This window comes from Carex rostrata, chromosome 5 (genome assembly GCF_964058835.1).
Source record: "Carex rostrata chromosome 5, lpCarRost1.2, whole genome shotgun sequence".
NCBI classification, from domain to species: Eukaryota; Viridiplantae; Streptophyta; class Magnoliopsida; order Poales; family Cyperaceae; genus Carex; species Carex rostrata.
The window spans coordinates 12,261,784-12,280,397 of NC_135922.1; the positions used below are offsets into that span (position 1 = coordinate 12,261,784).

Below are 18,614 nucleotides of genomic sequence, written 5' to 3' on the forward strand. Positions count from 1 at the left end.
GAAAGGCATACACATATATATAGTTCTTTCAATGTCTCTAACGTTTAGAACATTGAATGCATCTTTACCCAATTTTTTTTTTCAATTACCCAACGGCTATATTTCCAGAGATTTTGAAATTTCAGAATTCATAAATGCATCTTCAAATAATAAATGCAACGTTCAAATAATAAATGCATCTTCATTAAAGAGATTTTGGAATTATAGTATGAAACATATACAAGAGTCTTCAGTAGCAAGTATAAACATCTTAACACTTCTCATTCAAGAAAAAAAAATTATATTTTACTAAATAATAATTAATTGGGAAATTATGTTATATTTAATTTATTTATTTAATTGAATTATTTATAATTTATTAAGAAAGAAAATTGTATAGTATCAAATATTTTAGAAAGAAAAATATGATTTCCCACAATTAATCTCACAGTACAACCGAACACTCATTTTAACACATTCTCATAATCGATCCTATGCTTACCCGCCATTATGGGTTCCCGCTTTTGAAAAAGTGGATTCCCATCCCCGTCAAATCCCATCCCGTGTAATCCCATGACATCCGAACAGGCCCTTAGAGTGAGTCTATGGTACTATGCATATCACGGGTTGTTACTGTGTTACGGCTATATTCGAGTTTTAAAATTCTAACGGTCGATCTGAACCGTTCATCTTGTCCTCCATATTAATATGTGTTTGGAGACCAAATTTTACATTTTTTGAAAAAAAATTTACTATTTTTTTAGATATTTAGAAAATCACTTGATCTGAAAATTCTGGACCATCCAAAAACAGTGATTTTCAATAAATCTAAAAAAATAGTAAAAAAATTTCAAAAAATGTAAATTTTGGTGTCCAAACACATATTAATATGGAGAACAAGATGAATGGTTCGGATCAACCGTTAGGATTTGAAAACTCGAATATAGAGCCGTAGCACGGTGCCAAATCGTAATATGCATAGTACCATAGACTCACTCTAACATTTATATTATTTCTTGAAAGTTGAGATGAATTATTGGAACAACTTTTCTTATGAAAACGAATCAATTTTCATAAAAAATAGTTCTTTCACGGAACTTTACCATACTTCTAGAAATATTTTTTGAATCAAATTAGGACATTTTTTTTATTCTAGTAATTATTTAATTAATTAAAAATATTATACCAATAATATAATCTTTTTTTTTATATTAAGCCCCAAAATGTTATTCTGAATGGTAAGTTAGACCCTCACAATAAGAGTATTATTTTTTTCCCACATAATTGGAATTATAGTAATTTTTATTAATTCATATGTCTATGAAGATTTTACTATTAAGAATATCAATTGTCAGTTTGTCACATATGCACGAATTAATGTGGCAAGTGCATTCTATTTTGTGTCATTTTACCTATACAATATTTTGATTTAATTACACAACATTTTAAGCGATGTTCCCTAATTACAAACGTGCCACACAATCATAAACAATTAATTAAACAGGTAATACCAGATTTAGGCCTAATAAAATATATATATCACTTATTCGCTAACAAAAATATATTGAGGGTAATTATTGCGTGCACACACCTCTCTTATTTTTTTTTAAGTGTGCTAATCAACCTCTTCCCAAAAAGTGGTAAATTTTAAGATTTCCTTCTTAAACTTCCGATCTTGTATCTATTAAAATCCTATCAAATCATACACAAATTTCACTTTTATCTGATAAACATTTTACCTCATAAAAATTAGTCTTATTTAGCTATTTTATGAAACTCTAATATGCCCTGTTTTAAGAGTTGTTATAGGAAAAAAAAAATCGTAATAATGCACTTTTATGTTCTTTCATCACTTTTGAAAAAAGTATTTAAATTTTATGGTGGGACATAATTTTATAATTATTTTGAAATTAAGTATATTTTTATAATATTTTTAGAAAGCATAGAAGTTGAAATATATTTTGAAGAAAAACTTTAGGATAAAGTATAAATTTTATTTTACATCTTAAGTATATTGTTATAATTTTTTCTGAGAAAAACATGTGCATATGAAGCATATTTTTGAAAAAAAAAATATTCAGCAATGGGAAAGCAAGTGCTGCCCTTTGACGCTATATATGGCTCCATCATTGAATAATTTGTCAAGTCCTGATTAAAGCAAGCGAATCAGAAAACCAGAAAATCAGAACTATACCAGTTATGTACCAGCAAGTTAAATATAGATAGAAGGATTGGAAATGCTATCCTCTGCAGAGGTTTTACCTGCGGTGCTGTGCGGTGGTTTTGATCTGGTCCGTTCGTTTCGGATCGGACGGACTGGATTCGAAACGAAGGGACCACATCAAAACCACTGCACAGCACCGCAGGTAAAACCTCCACAGAGGATACGCTTCCAAAGGATTGCACCAAATTAAATGGACAAGTATCTATCATAAAAAAGATACTCAAGGAGCCGTATGACTCAATCTTCTCCTTTTTCTTATCCTGTTTCTTTTCTCTTCGCGTCTTGTTCAAGGGTCCAAGAGAATAATCAGCTCTATTATTTTTTAATCATAGTTTGCTTTTCAAAATGGTCCCTAAACTTAGTATATTGCAGAAAAGGCCCTTTACTCTCCTTATTTAATTTGAACTCGTGTGGGTCCAAAACTGTTCAAGCACAGTGGGCCCGACCAAATGAAGTGATCATAATTTATTTTGTGTATAGAATATAATAACAATCTCGTGTTCACCAAAAAAATAAAAAATAAAAAACAATCTCGTACTTGTAACAATTCTTTTTTTGAAAAAGTTTAGTACAAATTTCAGAGCATTTCGACCATGCATTTTTAAATAATTAACAGTGAATATTTAAAACTTACAAAATATTGCACATGAACCATTGTTATAATTTAGCCGTTGGCTGTAGCATAATTTGCAAGGGAGCCAAGATAGATATCGGACCAAATTAATTCTTTTTGATGACTAACATGGGTTGTTTGTTCAGCATCAAGATTCGTGAATGAGATTTAAATTTATGAAGCAGTTTATAATTTAATGGGAAAATTTCCGGTATGCCCATCTAAACTTTTGAAATAGCCAATTTTCCCATCAAATCACCATAATATCCAATATCTCCATCAAAAACTAATTTTCTTTCTTATATACCCTTTTGTTTATTTTATTTTGTATTTAATTATTTAAAAAATTAAATTGACCATTATACCCTTTATTTTGTAAACAGAGGCGTCCAGTTAACTTCAATAATCAAACAATTGTTCTGGGGTAACAAGCAAGGTAGATACATGGCGTATATTAATTGAGAAATAGAACTCCAGATAAAGCATTGAGGGGGGCTTGGCATAAGAGACCTACAGTTTCTCAATAAAACATTGGTAATGAAGAACCTCTGGAAAATGTCCTCTGCTGACACGGCACTGTTCTTTTTTCTTTTCTTTTTTATTTCAAACAAACACGCCCATAGGCAATTTTCATTTCAACATAGAAGAGTTACATCAAGGATTACAAGTGGATAAGATAGAAACGACATTTCACTTAATCAAAGAACAACATTACAAGAACATTGGAAAAGTAAATCATGTATAATCTATCTTCTCTCTTCATGTGCTATTCGCCAAGTAGTCTGCCATCTCATTGTGCCATCTATTAATATGAGGGCATGTAAGGAGCTTGTTGTGCTTGAAAATCAACCAGATTTCCTAGATTTCACTTGCGGCACGCCAATCTACATTTATAGGGAGGTGAATATGCATGACAGCATCTGCCAGAGTGTAGTTATCAGTTCTAAACTCACACAGGTAGCAGCTCATTTGAACCGCATATCTGACGGCCTCCAAGAGTGCCTTTGCCTCTGCTTGCAAGGGACATGAAGCTGTGCATGGTTTTGCCCTATATGCCCCAAGCGTATCATATTGCTGAAAAAAGAAACCCAGCACACTGTCCCAATTCTTGACCTAAGAAGCATCAGTAAAGCATGCCCAAACAGACTGACCTGAAATCAGAGAGGCATTGTGAGAGGTCCCTTGTTGGATCTTGTCAGAACCCACTTGTCGGATCTTGTCAGAACCCACTGTCGGAGAGTCGCTGGTGGATGAAGAAGAAGGTGAAAGAAAAGAAAATAACTGGACACCTCTGTTTACAGAATAAGGGTATAATGGTCAATTATAATTAAATAAATACTAAAATAAACAAAAGGGCATATAAAAAAAAAATTAATTTTTGATGGGATATTGGATATTATGGTGATTTGATGGGGATATTGGCTATTTTAAAAGTTTAGATGGGCATACAAGAAATTTTCCCTAATTTAATTGTGTACACCAATCTCAACACTAATTGAATGGTCCAGATTAGGCAAACAGAATTGATTCCTCAAAACTCCCCTCTCCCAATTTGCAACGAGTGCGTATCCTATGAGATAGGTCACTTTTGCTTGACCGACGTGTACGGTGCCTATTCAAGGATAGCGCAGGGGGATTTTTTATCCATAGAAATTATAGAATTGAAACGTACAGAAATAGTACCTTATTTGTATTAAATATAGTAAGAAGAACTCATTGAGTCTGATTCATAGATTTTTTTTTTTTTTTTGAACTATGGTAGAGGGTCGACAAAGAAAAATTTATGAATTGAATTTAATGATTTCAATTCATAAAGAAGTTTATTTTCTGTGGCACAAAATTCTCTGTAACCATTGATTTTCTACAAATACAAATGATTTTGTGCTGCAGAAAATCAACCCATTTATGGATCATAATCATTGAGTCCGATCTATAAATTTTCTAATTGATTTTCTGCAGCACAAAACCCTTTGTATCAGTAAATATAGAGTTTTGTACCATAGAAAATCAACCCTTTTATGGATCAGACTCGATAATTTTTTTTTTTACAAATTCTCTGTGTGGTTTCTTAAAAGAAAAAAAAAATCTATAGATCGGACTCAATAAGTCCGATCTTACTATATTTGATGCAAACGAAGTACTATTTCTGTTTCTATACGTCCGGATTTTATAAAATCTGTGAATAAAAAATTTCCTACTGAGGGCCGGTATTATTTGTGCTTTGAAATTCGTGCAGAACGTATTTGAAAGGTTGAGATCCCCCCCACCCCAAAAAAAAAAAAAAAAAAAATATCAAATTTTGAGATATCTCATGGATGCGAATTCATTTGCAACGGCGGGAGAATATATATCTGGTAAAGAAGAAAAGGTTGTTGGTTCGCGGGAGAATATATCCTAATTATTCTTCATTTCATTGCTTGAGAGTTGAGATAGAATGTAAATAATTTGATTGCACACTAAATTATGTTACCTTCTTCACTCATGATACTTTAGCTACCAACTAAAGGAACCTTTAGTTATGATTCTTTAGTTACCAAAAGCAAATAAAATTTCCTTTCAAAAGGTAATTAAAATTAATTTGATCCAACGGTTGAAATTGAACTCGCACAGTAAATCTCCTACCAACAAAACAGGGAAATAAATAAAATAAATTTATATTTCTATGAAGTTATCTTACTTCCCTTTATTTACTTCCTAAAAATATATCCTATGATTGATATCTTGTGTAATAATGAGCAATCAATCTATTTATTTCCTTCTTAGAGACGTGGTTGCCTCAAAGAATGAAAATCGAATAATATAAATATATTACACAGGCATTTACTCTACCTATATCCACTGAAAGTTTATATAAGATGGCCATAATATATGTTGTACAATTTACAAGTAATTATTACAAAAAATTGAGAGCATCAAGTAGAGCTTGTTTTGTTACATAACTTGGAGAAATTCATTCCCTTTACCATGGCTTCTCTATTATTGATTGCATTCCTTGTCACTGTTCTTGCAGCTATCCCAACAAGTATAGATATCTCTCTCTAAACTTTGCAAAAAAAACCATGCACTGATTGTGATATAACATTGCTGTTTTATGGATTACAACAAACAAATGTATTATATATATACTATAAAGAAGCTTATTAATTGAAGTTTTTTTTTTTATGCAGATGTAATGTCGATAGGGATATGCAACGGGCTGCTTGGTGACAACCTTCCTGCACCAAACGAAGTTGTCGACCTGTTCAATTCTCATGGCGTCACCAGCATGCGTATATACTCCCCTGACCCTGACACTTTAGCTGCACTACAAGGCAGTAATGTCGATCTTATCCTAGGTGCGTACAACGAGGACCTTGCATCCCTTGCTTCCGACATCTCAGCCGCTCATGCGTGGGTGCAGAACTATGTCCTACAATATCCCGGCATCACTATCAAGTAATAATCAATTATAAATTATCAAATCCAGCAGGCACATAACTTATATTTCATAATTACACTTCAACAGGTATGTATCGTTAGGAAACGAGGTAACGGGTGAGAATGCCTTGAATATCCTTCCAGCGATGCGAAACATGTATGCTGCTCTCTCGTCTGCCGGCATTGATGCAAAGGTCTCGACCTCAGTAAGCATGGGGGTGCTCGGTACCTCATACCCTCCATCACAGGGCAAGTTCTCTAGCGAGTCATCATACATAAACTCCATAGTTCAGTACCTCGCCACGATTGATGCGGCGCTTTTGGTCAATGTACACCCTTATTTCACCTACATCGGTGACATGACCAATATCAGTCTTGATTATGCAATGTTCAACTCGCCAGAAGAACCCGTGGTGTCAGACGGTCTGTACAATTATAACAACATTTTTGATGCAATGGTGGATGCGGTGTACTCGGCAATGGAGAAGGTTGACAATGGATCCAATGTTCGTGTTATTGTGTCTGAGAGCGGATGGCCGTCAGATGGTGGGACTGCCGCGACAGTGAGTAATGCGAAGATGTATAATCAGAATTTAATCAATCATGTCAGCCAGGGGACGCCCAAGAGACCGACTCCATTGGATACGTATATCTTCGCCATGTTCAATGAAAACCAGAAGCCGGCCGGCGTAGAACAGCACTGGGGATTGTTTTATCCAGATAAAGAGCCAGTCTATCCTATTAATTTCAACTGAGATGATAATTTGATAGTTGTAGTAATAGCAGTTGTTGCTAGCTAGTACTTATAGGAAAGATAATTTTCTTATTATAATAATTTGCAAGCTAATTACTGATTGGTTTTCCACACGGCATAAATTTATAAATGTCAGTGAAACCGTGTACTAATAGCTCATTACATTGTTTGTTGAGCACAAAGAATGGATAATTGTTTCTATAAAGTTGATTTAGTATTTCAATTTTGTGTATATCTTATTTCAGAGGGTTGTAGATTTACACTGACGGTGTAAACACTTTATCTTTAATTCTGCATGAAGTCGTGCCAGACCCTTTTTTTTTTTGAAAGGTTTAGTAGCAGCTATCAAGTGTACAATAAGTAGATGAGATTACAACTACAAAGTGCCAGACTTCTATATATGGTTGTGATCTGAGCCCACAAGGCCCGACCTAGCCCAAAAAAATATTGGGCCGGGCTCAATTAATAGGCTAGTATAATTTTTGAAACGGTAACAGTTCGGCTCACTAAATTGGGGTTTTAGTTATTTTGTTGTATCTTCTATTTTTCTTCCTTTATTTGTCTTTTTTCTTTTTTATGAAATTCTTGTGGGAATTTGTTTACTAATAACAATGGCAGTCTTGCTACACTAGGGTTTTAGTTAAATTAAAGGAAAAGATCATGCAATTGACTTTAAAAATAGTTTACTTTTCCATATGTAGCAAAAGCACAAGATATACATAGTCATATACTCTTAATCATTTTCCCCCCAAATTAAAACTGACAACCCTCCTTTGTATAATACAAACATCAAAATGAGAGGCAAGAGATTGATGTATTGACTTTCTGCCAACTGGCACCGCTTAAAAATGCAACTGCAATTCAAAATGAAACAAATGAGCCTAAACCACTTAAATTTTACTCAAAATCCTCCTCTATAGCTCAAGTCATGGATAATCCACTCATTTTTTTGGGTAAATAAGTCTACTTCTAAATTAAGTTATATGCATGTATTTGATCATAATTTACAAATATTCAAATTTGAGAGAGAGAAACCTATATTAAGAGATCGAGCATCTTATATAGATAACCAACTGGTGCAATATCTTAGATCCCTCAATCTCTCTCTGCACTGCTCTGTTGAAGTTCTCTCTGATGGCACAGAGAAGTGAAAATTCCATGGTTTCTGTTGCATTGCTTCTTGGAGCACTCCTTGCATCCCTCCCTTTAGGTGTTCTCCCTTTGTTAGGGTTTTATTCATGGCTACGAGAATTGGCCGATACCCTCCCTTTAACTTATCACACAAATTGCCTAAATTACAGATCATAGTGAAAAAATTAATTATATGGTTTCCAATTATGAAAAGTATAGCATGTATATTATGTATGACTAACTTATTAACTTTTTACTATTGTTTTCTATTTTTTTTTAGTACAAAACAACATTTTTCAGAAAATCCATCTTTCTGATACAATTCATCTGATTCCTACTGATTCCGTTTTCAATTCTGATTTTCAGAACCATGGTTTTATTGTTCATGATACACTCTGCCTTCTTGCAATTGCAAACTTTAACTTTGGTTAAAGGCCAAGCATTACTTTTCTTGTTATTTTGGATGAATTATGTGCAAATTCTGATGGTTAAATGATTCTACTCAATTGCCCGACAAGGGCAAAGAGCCATGTTTTTCTCTAACAATCGACTTCCTAATCAAACATTTACAATGACAGGTGTTCAATCGATAGCAGTATGCTATGGTTTGCTTGGCAACAATCTCCCTACTCCAAGTAGTGTCGTCAAACTCTTCAAACAGAACCGATTTGATGCGATGAGGATATACAACCCCAACATTGATGTATTAAATGCACTTAGAGGCTCCAAGATCAGTGTCATGGTTGATGTAGCTAATGAGGACGTTTGTCAGATTGCCGAAGACCCACAGGCTGCTGTCGGCTGGGTCCGCAACTTCATCATAGACTTTCCTGATGTCTCCTTCAAGTAAGGCAATAACCTACATAAACATTATATTTTGCTGTATAATTTCAACCAGTTCTCTAAGATGCAAAACAGACTAGCACAGTATTATGTGTCTCCACTCTCGATTTGGCACGATCAGCATTGATAGTAAATGCATATCTTTACCTATATATACTAAACTACATATATTACAATGAGTTTGCATGTGCCGGGTAACTGAAAAATGGGCCCCAACCCCCATCCCCTCTATAAAATGCTATGCATAGGGATCTGCTTGTTAGCACCCCAATGACACCCATGACATATTGGATTTTGTAGAAGTAGATTGGAACTCAAATACAACCTATATATATGTATGAGAGTAGAAGTGTAAAACATTTCTTGATTATCGATAGGTACATTGGAGTAGGCAATGAGATAAGAGGTATAGATACACACTATATTCTCCCAGCAATGGAAAATATCTACAATGCGCTCATCTTGGCGGGTCTGGATAGCAAAATAAAGGTCTCAACTGTTATCGAATTTGGTGTGATCGGTACATCATATCCTCCATCTGCTGGTGCCTTCTCAAGTAACTCTATATTATACTTGGGCCCCATTGTCCAGTTCCTCTCCAATACCGGTGCCCCTCTCTTTGCAAATGTGTACCCGTATTTCGGCTACATAAATAATGTTGATGTTATTGATGTTAACTATGCATTGTTCACTTCACCTGGAACAGTAGTCACAGATGGTGAGTACCAGTACCAGAACCTGTTTGATGCAATGGTGGATGTGTTGCATTCAGCACTAGAGAAGGCCGGTGGAGATAATGTACGAGTTGTTGTGACCGAAACTGGATGGCCGTCAGCCGGTGGGCTCAATGCAACAGTGCAAAATGCAAAGACATATGTTGAGAAACTGATTTCTCACGTGAAAACTGGTACTCCAAGGAGGCCCGGGGCTCTGGAGACGTACATATTTGCGATGTTTAATGAGAATGAAAAGCCTACTGGTGTAGAGCAGAATTGGGGTTTGTATTACCCTAATGAGCATCCTGTTTACTCAGTTAACTTTAATGGGTATTAAGGGATGTAGGGTTTAGGTCTGGTGATTTCAATGAGGTAAGAAACTACAGGGGAGAGGAAGGATAGATATAAAATATTGACCATTGTTATAGATATAAATCTAGTGCATTTGAGAAACTAGTCGTTTGTTAAAACAATTCTTATGGAAGTCAAGTTAGGGTTCGTGAAATTGTATTTTAATTTTGGACGGTGTAATAATAATTTTAGTCAATTGTTTGATTTAAAATGTTCTTTATGTCTCTTAGCGTCGCAGGGAATTGTACATGATAGCAATGCTTTTGTTTTCCTATACTTTGCAATCCTAGAAATTTTTATTTAATTGCTTTTTTGTCAAGTGTTAGTCATTTTAGAGAAAAACCTTCTAGAATCACATTTTATTCATTTTAATTATCTTTTAAAAATCAATTAAACATTACATTGAATAAACCAATAAAGAGATGCAACTTCCATGACGACCAATCTGAGTAGATAATTGAATAATCCCACTAGGAACTCAAGGTGACATAGCTATGTGTACTAGCATTTTCCATTCTTATCCAGGATTTTACTGTGAAGGGATTTTCTGTGACTTCAATAATTCTCGCACCACGCGGCCAACTACCGTACCCGCCATAACCAGTATGCCGTGCAAAACACAACCAAAGACTTTTATATGGGCAACACCAGTCTAATCCATGGTTGTGTCCTACAAATACTGCCTGCAGTGAGAAAAGAAAATGCACCAAAATCAAAACATATGCATTAATTAAAAAAAAAAAAAAAACTTGTATTTTAGCTTTTCTTTCTTGAATTTTTAAGTTTTGGCCTACACAAAATGAAAGAAACTCTGAAGTGTGAAACTGGATGATAGTTCAGGCACTTATATTAAAGAAAATGCAGATAAAAATGAAGATCTTACTTTGACAGAAGGCCGGGATATGAGAATGTCCATTATGCCCCATTCGGCCTCTTGCGAAGCGACACTTTCCTTGTTGATAGAACCAATGCATGGCTTTGTTATAACAGACATAGGCTTAGGAGCTACTTTTGAATAGGCAGTGCTAGGTATATGCCAAAAGATTACCTCAGGGATCCTGTTTAAATATTTATCATAGCATAAATTACATGCATCTTCCACAAGGGTAAAAGTGGAAAAATAAGTAGTCCAATAGTTTATTTACATTTACTTGTGCAAGCCAATCAGAATCAAAATTGGAAAAGGTTGACTATATGATCACCATATCAGGTAAATTGACAAAGAAGACCACCTAGAATTGCATTTAGGTTCCAAGAGAAGACAAAGGTATGGCCTTTTTAAAAAAGAGTCAACCATATAAATTATTGTACAGTAGAACTAAAAAAAAAGCAAATAACATTTGTAATAAATTTACTTTTCCACTAAAAAATCCAATGGGTTATGTACCAGAAAATGAAGTATGTACTTCCTGTATTCAAAAATGCCAACTGGTACAATAAGGTACTTCTACACAGCTGGCTGGTCTGGTACTATCAAACATTACGTTCAGAGAAGCAGAGCATTTTTTCCTTACTTTCCATTAGGGTTAAGCAACTTAGACTGCTTCTTGAACCACAGTGCCTGGGAATAGGATATGATTTCTGGGTAGGACCCACCACCCGAATCGAAGAAGTACATCAACAAAGCCAGTTTTGTGCCGTCAGAGGACAACACTGGCAACACGTAATTTGAAACTCCTGGCCATAGTTCTTTGGGGCCGTCAATGGAGCAAGATAATTTATTGTTGGTTATCTCTGCCTTCATTAGCTCAACACGTGTTGTCCCTCTAAAGGTACATGGTTCATAGCCTGCTGCCAATTGAGATCATTTGATTTATGAATTTCTGCTTTTTATAGGCAACATTTTTGTGTCTTTAGACAGATTTTGATATACCAGCTAGAAAAGGGAGATATTTTCCCCTCAAAATACAAGCAAGAGATTAGAAAAAAATATTGCATACCTGACAAGCCAGTTTTGGATTGGTATCACCTAAAATCCAGTATCACCCTAAATATCATACCTGACACGCCAGTTTTGTACTGGTATCAGCTAAAAACCAGTATCACCCTAAATATTTTTTAACTAATAACCCATTTCAATTTAGCTCATCACTTATGCTTTTGGTAATTCTTATGTTCACATTTTCTTTCAAAGACTGATGATTGTTTTTATCTTGGTTTGGGGTTGAATTGAAGGAGCTGCTGAACCAGGGATGGAAGCATGTGGAGGGTAAGCAGCCCCCCCCCCCCCCCCCCCCCTATAAATTGGAATTTTTCAGTTTTGTCCTTTAAAATTTTTACTTTTTATAAAAAATTACACTATTTGCCCCCCTTCATTAAGTGAAATTACAAAACACTTGTTTATCCAGCGCTACAAACTATCTGACAATGGTACAAACAGCTACCTACTGGAATATGAAATGCTCGGTGGTGCGCAGTTGACTTGCGGAATTCCAGTTGTAGAAAACCATTCAGAAGGCCACTCAAAATACATGTCATCATGATTTCCAAATACACTTGCCCATGGGATTCCTCTTTTTCTTGTGGGAGAAACAGCCTTGTCCCAGTACAAGCTCGCATTTTGAATTGCAAGGTTGTTTGCGGTTATTACATCTCCAAGATATACTACAAAATCTGGAAAGAAAAAAGAAGTAAAAAAAGAAGAAGATGGTCTTGTTAATTGTTATATAGTGTATAGTGTGTGTTAATATCATATACTTGTATAGTATACAGAAATGATTGTGATTGTTCTCAGAAAATTACGTTTCATGCTCGTTGGTTACACATGGATTCACAGCTTAGTTAGATTGTAATAATTTACTAAAAAGAGAACAAAGTAGCCACCACAAAATCCACTTATCCAACAGCCTTTTCTTTTCTGATGAATAAAGGTGGTACACCCACCTGTTTCATTTCTGAAACAAGAAACACATTACAAAATGTATCGTCCTAGAACGAGACAAGATATTTTTGCGATGACTTAATTTTCTGAACTGAGAGGAAACTATTTATCAAAAGATCTCTTTTTAAATGAATTGATACCATTCTCACATCCTTTATTTCCTAAAACAACAAGTGACATAAAAAATTACACAACATATCATGTACAGTGCACATCTGCTGATTCGGTTTTGATCAGAACAATATTAGATGCTCTTTACAATTTCACATGGATTGAATGATTGACAAATTACTTGGTTTGGTACCATCAATTTAGAATAGAATGGGCTGGCCTTAACCCGACCCATCAATTCAAGTTAACGGGTCGGGTTCAGGTTCGCAACACCAGAGTGATCACCTGGCTTCTCAGAGTCGAGAACAGTCGACATGACACAATCAGACTTCACATCCTGTGCTGGGCCCCAGTCAGTCCAGGCATTCTCTCCATAATGCAGATCCGCAAAGAGAGCAATCTTGAAACCCGACCCGCTAACCATCCGGAGCGGACTCTTGTCATCATTTGCCCGGCAACCTGAAACAGAGAAGAAATTGAGGAGGAGAAAGAGGAACAATGGAACAATCGAGGAGTCTCGCATTTGGATTCAAAATTGGAAGAACTTGGCGTTTTGGGGACAATTTCAGGATAGATGAAAGTGAAATGCGGATTTGATTTCTCTCTTTAGGAAAGAAAGAGAAGTGATTTGAGGGTTTGGTGAAGGAGAATGGCGTCTCTTTCATCGCGAGCAGGAGAGAAGTGACGCTTGCTTAGTGACAAAAAATGGCCCCTGGTTAGATGAACCGTTTAAGGTAATCTTGCGTCGGTTGTTAAGCAGGAATTATTAACGAATGAGTAGGTCCGATGGCTTTGGAACCTACTTTTGGTTCTGATGGCCTCAGATCCGTCCGATGTATTTCAAAATTCGTGTTAACGAATCTCTTAACTGGTTGGCACGGATCTTGAAGCACATCGGATGGTGCTGGTGCCCATTGGATCTAAAAGTTGGTCCAAAGGTCATTGGACCTACACTTTCCTCGGGATTATTAGTATTGATTTCATTTGGAACTCCAAGCTGCTTCCCCTGTTGAAATCACCGTATTTTAATTATTTTGACATAATATAATAAAGGGAGTTTTTTTTTTTTACTACAAATATGTAAATAATATAAAATCATAATTTAAGAAAATTAAAATAACCGAGACAAATATGAAAGTTGCAACAGCGTGATCGAGTTGCAGTCACAGTAACAAGATTAGCGAATAATTCGGATTTGACCACTTTGCAAATTAATCATAGAATAAAACGTAAATTTGAGAATTAAATGAATTATTCCCGAATTATTTGCTAGAATTTTACGTTTTATTTGCGTTAATTTTGTAAAAAATCGCCACGCCTTGATTTTTGAAATTTGGAGAAATTTTGAAATCGTGAGGTATTCACGTCTTTCTAGATCAGTTGGACCATCACATGTTACAGCCCCAAAACTTTTTCAATTTCTTGGGATCCTCTCCAATTTAAAATTAAAGAATTCATTGCACGATTAACGAAGATCTGAACGGTTGGATCTGAAATTAATTGGTGTAGATCTTTTAAGAATTATCCAACTAAATCTAAAAAATAGAAGAGGAACTTTAAGTATTAAACATCTCTGACTAGATAGAGTTAGTCGGGCCGTTCGGCAACAAGGGATTAAGAGCTTAAGGAGTGCTAAGGAACTAATGTTCGGTAGTCTTAATCCGTGGATGAAAGCTAAAAAAGCTAAAAGAAGGGGTATATGTTAAGACTCGAGCAGAGGATTAAGATCCAGACAAAAAGAGGCTAAAGGAGGTGATCTTAATTTACGCTAAGGAACCAGTGTTCGACATGATTAAGCAGTTAAGAAAGCTAAAGGAAGCAGATTTAACCTTAAGGAGGCTTAATCTCTTGTTACCAAACAACCCCGTGGGTTTTAAAGTTTTAAAGTTTGTGAAGCTTATTATTATTTCATAAAATATTTAACAATTTAATTTGATGTAAAAAAAATGAAGATACAAGAATATATATTGTTTAAATTTTTGTGCACTAAAACATAACTCATTTGAGGTGAACAAATAATATAGGACAAAATATTCAACATTATAATTTAAGAATGTCATTGCCATTTTATTGTTATCATAGTATTTTTTATTTATCCAATTTAAAATGAATATATATTGTAAAGTATTACGCACTTTAAATTTTTATGATCAAACGTCCAGCTTCTGTGTATGTTGGAGCACTTGGGGACGGATTACAGAGCCAAAAGGGGATAAGCATAGCAGCCCCGCCAAAAAAAAAAAGAAAAGATTATTAGAATATGCCATAGAACATTCTATCAAATATGCCATCGAGTTTAACGAGTGAACTTCCCGCAAGGCTCTTGCTATATTAAATTAATTAATGAATCCCCTATGTATTTAATTTATTGTCAATCGAAGAGTAGTCAAATAAAACAAAATAAAAACATTTGGGGATTTCTAATTGATAATGAAGGTTTTACTATCTTTTTTTTTATATATATTAATATTTCGACCTATAATGTGTGAACTCCATTTTTTATCTTTCAGTGCAATATCAAAATGTGGCCTCTTAAAAACTATTTTTTTTTTTATCAAGGGAACAGTTGGAAAAAAAAGTGATAAATATTTTTTTAGTTTAAATGTACTAGTTCGCAATTGTTAATTAGAAATATAAAGCATATATTTTTGTAACAATCAGCTACTTATTTTTGAAAAAAAAATATATTTTCAAGTAATTTATTTTACTTTATTATACTTATCTCTCATAAAATTAATATGATTGATGGTACAGAAAAGTGTCTAATGTAGATAGAATGACTGGTATGCTATCAAATTTATTTTGCTTTTTAAAATTTGTGCTATCAAGTAAATCCAAACACATCTATGATATTTAATTTGTTGATTATGATCAATAAATCAAAATCCATCAGAAGAGTAAGCAAGTCAAGCTAATGAACGGAACAAAGGAAAATATTTTATTTACGGTGAAATAATGTATAAATTAAGGAAAACTTCGTTCATAATTAATCTAATATTTAACAATTGCTTCTGTTTATTTGGGTCATTTCTTTTTCTCTGTAGCAGTCTTGAAGTATGATTTAATTCTAACAGTTGATTTACAAAATTTTTTTATTAATTAACGAGGTTAAAATAACGTGAAGTGCCGGAATTAGAATTACACGAGTGTTTTTTTAATTAACTTTTAATTTCCTCCACAAAACCCTTCAAAGCCTCCAGAAGGAAACCATGAAGTTTTCATGGAACCAAAGACTTGGTCTATATATGCTACCCTACACATGAGATAAATTCGGCATATTTCATCAGCTGGTTCATTCTGTACTGCTGAGATCCGGGTGCACGGAAACAGAATTTCCTCCACAAATATGGAAAGGGCTATTATTTTAAACATTTTTCTACTCCTATTCGCTCGTCACCGATCCACTCACCGTAGATTTTATTGTCTATATGCGGCTATATATCTCTTTTAGTATTTTCGGGGTTCAATTCCGTGCTATTTAGAGAAATAAACATATTTATAGTATTTACATTAGTCGAGCGTTACAGAAAAATCGATTCAAGTTCCTGAAATGGTTACTGCAAATTGAACCTAGTGTCTATTTTGAATCTGTTAATTATAACATTTTCTATTAATAAAAATCTCTCTTCATTTTAAATACAACCCTCAACCCTGCTCCCTTCTCAACCTCTTACCTGAATTCACTTTCTCTCTCTCTCTCACTAGTTTTCGAAGATTGCGGCCCTCTCCGTGCTAAATCGATTTCGCATATTCTGATTTTGAAAGGTTATTTGAGAGAAAATGACAGTAATGGTTTATATAGCTGGGAAGATGCGGAGACCCGAGGGGCAGAGGAAGACAGACTCAAACAGGATGCGCCCATCCTCGAGGAACAATCGGAATTGGTCTCATGACGAGCCTCCTAAGCTCTCAGATGGTAATTTTATTTTCCTTTTAAGAAGATTTTCAATGCTCTAATTGATGCTTTTGACTTCAAATTCACTTCCTTTGGTAAAAACTTGGATTTTTTCTATGAATATTTGGTTGGATTACTTCTATATTACGGTATCTATATGTTGTGTTTTTCTTGTATTGTTTATGTTAATATACAAACGGGTCTTTTGATTGCTTGGTATAACAAAAAGATTGATTGTGGTATCAGCTCTGTTTTTTTTTCATAATATCATCTTTACATGAGAGTTTGTCATAATCTTAAGCTAATTTTATCTATTGTTATTAATCACAGAAAGAGCAGAAAAACAGTTTTGGAGGAAGGTACTAAAAATGGAACAGCTTCATGAAGCAATGGCCCGTTATCGGACCCCAATTACTGGGTTGCAACTTGAGCCCTCCTTACCCGAATCCGCTTTGGTCACTGACATCCTACTCTCATTAATAGCACGATGCGCGCACCTCCACTCGACCCGCATTGGTCACTGAACTTCTCGGGATTCAATTCCATTTTTATTAGAGAAATATATTTCTGGGCTAAAACCTTTTATGGTACTCACATTAATTAGTTAGTCGGTAACCTTTTCATTTGTTACAAAAACTGGATAATAAAGTTGTTTGTGATGAAATGGTTCTTGCAGATTGATGTTTCTATTTTCTATGTATCTCTGTTATTTATAACTCTTTCTATTAATACAATTATTTCTTTTTAAATATAGTGATGTGATTAAATTTAATATTGTTATTGGTTATGCATATAAAATATTAATTGTCTTGTGTATGTCTTAATAAATATAAGCAGCAATTGCTGTATTCCGTATTTAGAATGTGACACAGTTAGTCTGTTACATGGCCTCTAAGGAAAATTAAGTAAGCAAGTATTTTGAAGGGTTAGATGCATCATTAATTATTATCAAATTTATCATATGGCTGTAAATTATTTAAACTCTTGAGGTTGTTCGGTTTGGGCTCCTTGATTAAGGGTGAGAGATTAAACATTTAATCCTTCTTAAGAAACACTTGTTTGTTTGGTAATAAGATTAATAATATCAACTTAACATAAATAAAATATATATTATAGTTGTAAAGTCACTTAAATATCCTTGTTCATGATTTCTTCTTCTCTAATATATTAAACTGGAGGCCCTTTTTGCTAGCAACAATTAATAGAGAGACATTGATTTCATTGCATTGATTAATACATTTAATCAATTCCTAAAACAAGTTAATTATTAATTTGTTAACCACAATATATAAGCTAGTGATCACAAAATAAAGACGGCTGTATAGTGGTTAATTAAACACTAGACATATATAATTAAACTGATTTGAATTTGATCATTGATGCAGTAAATTTTGATGGGCCGCCATCAGATTCAAAGCTTTGTGAAACTTTGCTAAAATAGATTCAAAGCATTGATGCAGTAAATTTAAGCATTAGTGTTAGATTCACATTAATTATTGTTAAATTTAATTGTATGACTGAAAATTTTATAAAATGTTTTATTAACAAATATTAACCAATATGTGGTAGAGTATATCTAATTGATATGTACAGAATTAACTAAAGAAAAACATAATACCAATCATATTGGCTTTAGATCCAAAGCTATGTGAAAGTCTGCTAAAGTATATTTAGAATTTAAGGTCTCTAAAGAAAAGAA

At 34.1% G+C, this 18,614-nt stretch overlaps 3 protein-coding genes across 4 annotated transcripts; 2 read left to right on the top strand and 1 right to left on the bottom strand.

Annotated features, from left to right (window-relative positions):
• Nucleotides 1-5,748: 5,748 nt before the first annotated feature.
• On the top strand, nt 5,749-7,210 carry LOC144554583 (glucan endo-1,3-beta-glucosidase-like). The gene is made up of 3 exons (XM_078302894.1): nt 5,749-5,838; nt 5,984-6,251; nt 6,322-7,210. The coding sequence occupies exons 1-3, from the start codon at nt 5,781-5,783 to the stop codon at nt 6,986-6,988; spliced, it is 993 nt and encodes a 330-aa protein (XP_078159020.1). The 5' UTR covers nt 5,749-5,780; the 3' UTR covers nt 6,989-7,210.
• Nucleotides 7,211-8,060: 850 nt separating this feature from the next.
• On the top strand, nt 8,061-10,150 carry LOC144554585 (glucan endo-1,3-beta-glucosidase-like). Its single transcript, XM_078302896.1, has 3 exons — nt 8,061-8,197; nt 8,697-8,964; nt 9,339-10,150. The coding sequence occupies exons 1-3, from the start codon at nt 8,122-8,124 to the stop codon at nt 10,012-10,014; spliced, it is 1,020 nt and encodes a 339-aa protein (XP_078159022.1). The 5' UTR covers nt 8,061-8,121; the 3' UTR covers nt 10,015-10,150.
• Nucleotides 10,151-10,385: 235 nt separating this feature from the next.
• On the bottom strand, nt 10,386-13,732 carry PAP16 (purple acid phosphatase 16). Of its 2 annotated transcripts, none has more exons than XM_078302994.1 (5): nt 13,306-13,732; nt 12,417-12,641; nt 11,543-11,816; nt 10,912-11,086; nt 10,386-10,711 (listed from the first exon to the last, which is right to left on the bottom strand). In XM_078302994.1, the coding sequence occupies exons 1-5, from the start codon at nt 13,541-13,543 to the stop codon at nt 10,499-10,501; spliced, it is 1,125 nt and encodes a 374-aa protein (XP_078159120.1). In that variant the 5' UTR covers nt 13,544-13,732; the 3' UTR covers nt 10,386-10,498. The 2 variants fall into 2 exon arrangements, with proteins under 2 accessions (XP_078159120.1, XP_078159119.1); XM_078302993.1 differs by having other exon boundaries at nt 11,543-11,819.
• Nucleotides 13,733-18,614: the final 4,882 nt, after the last annotated feature.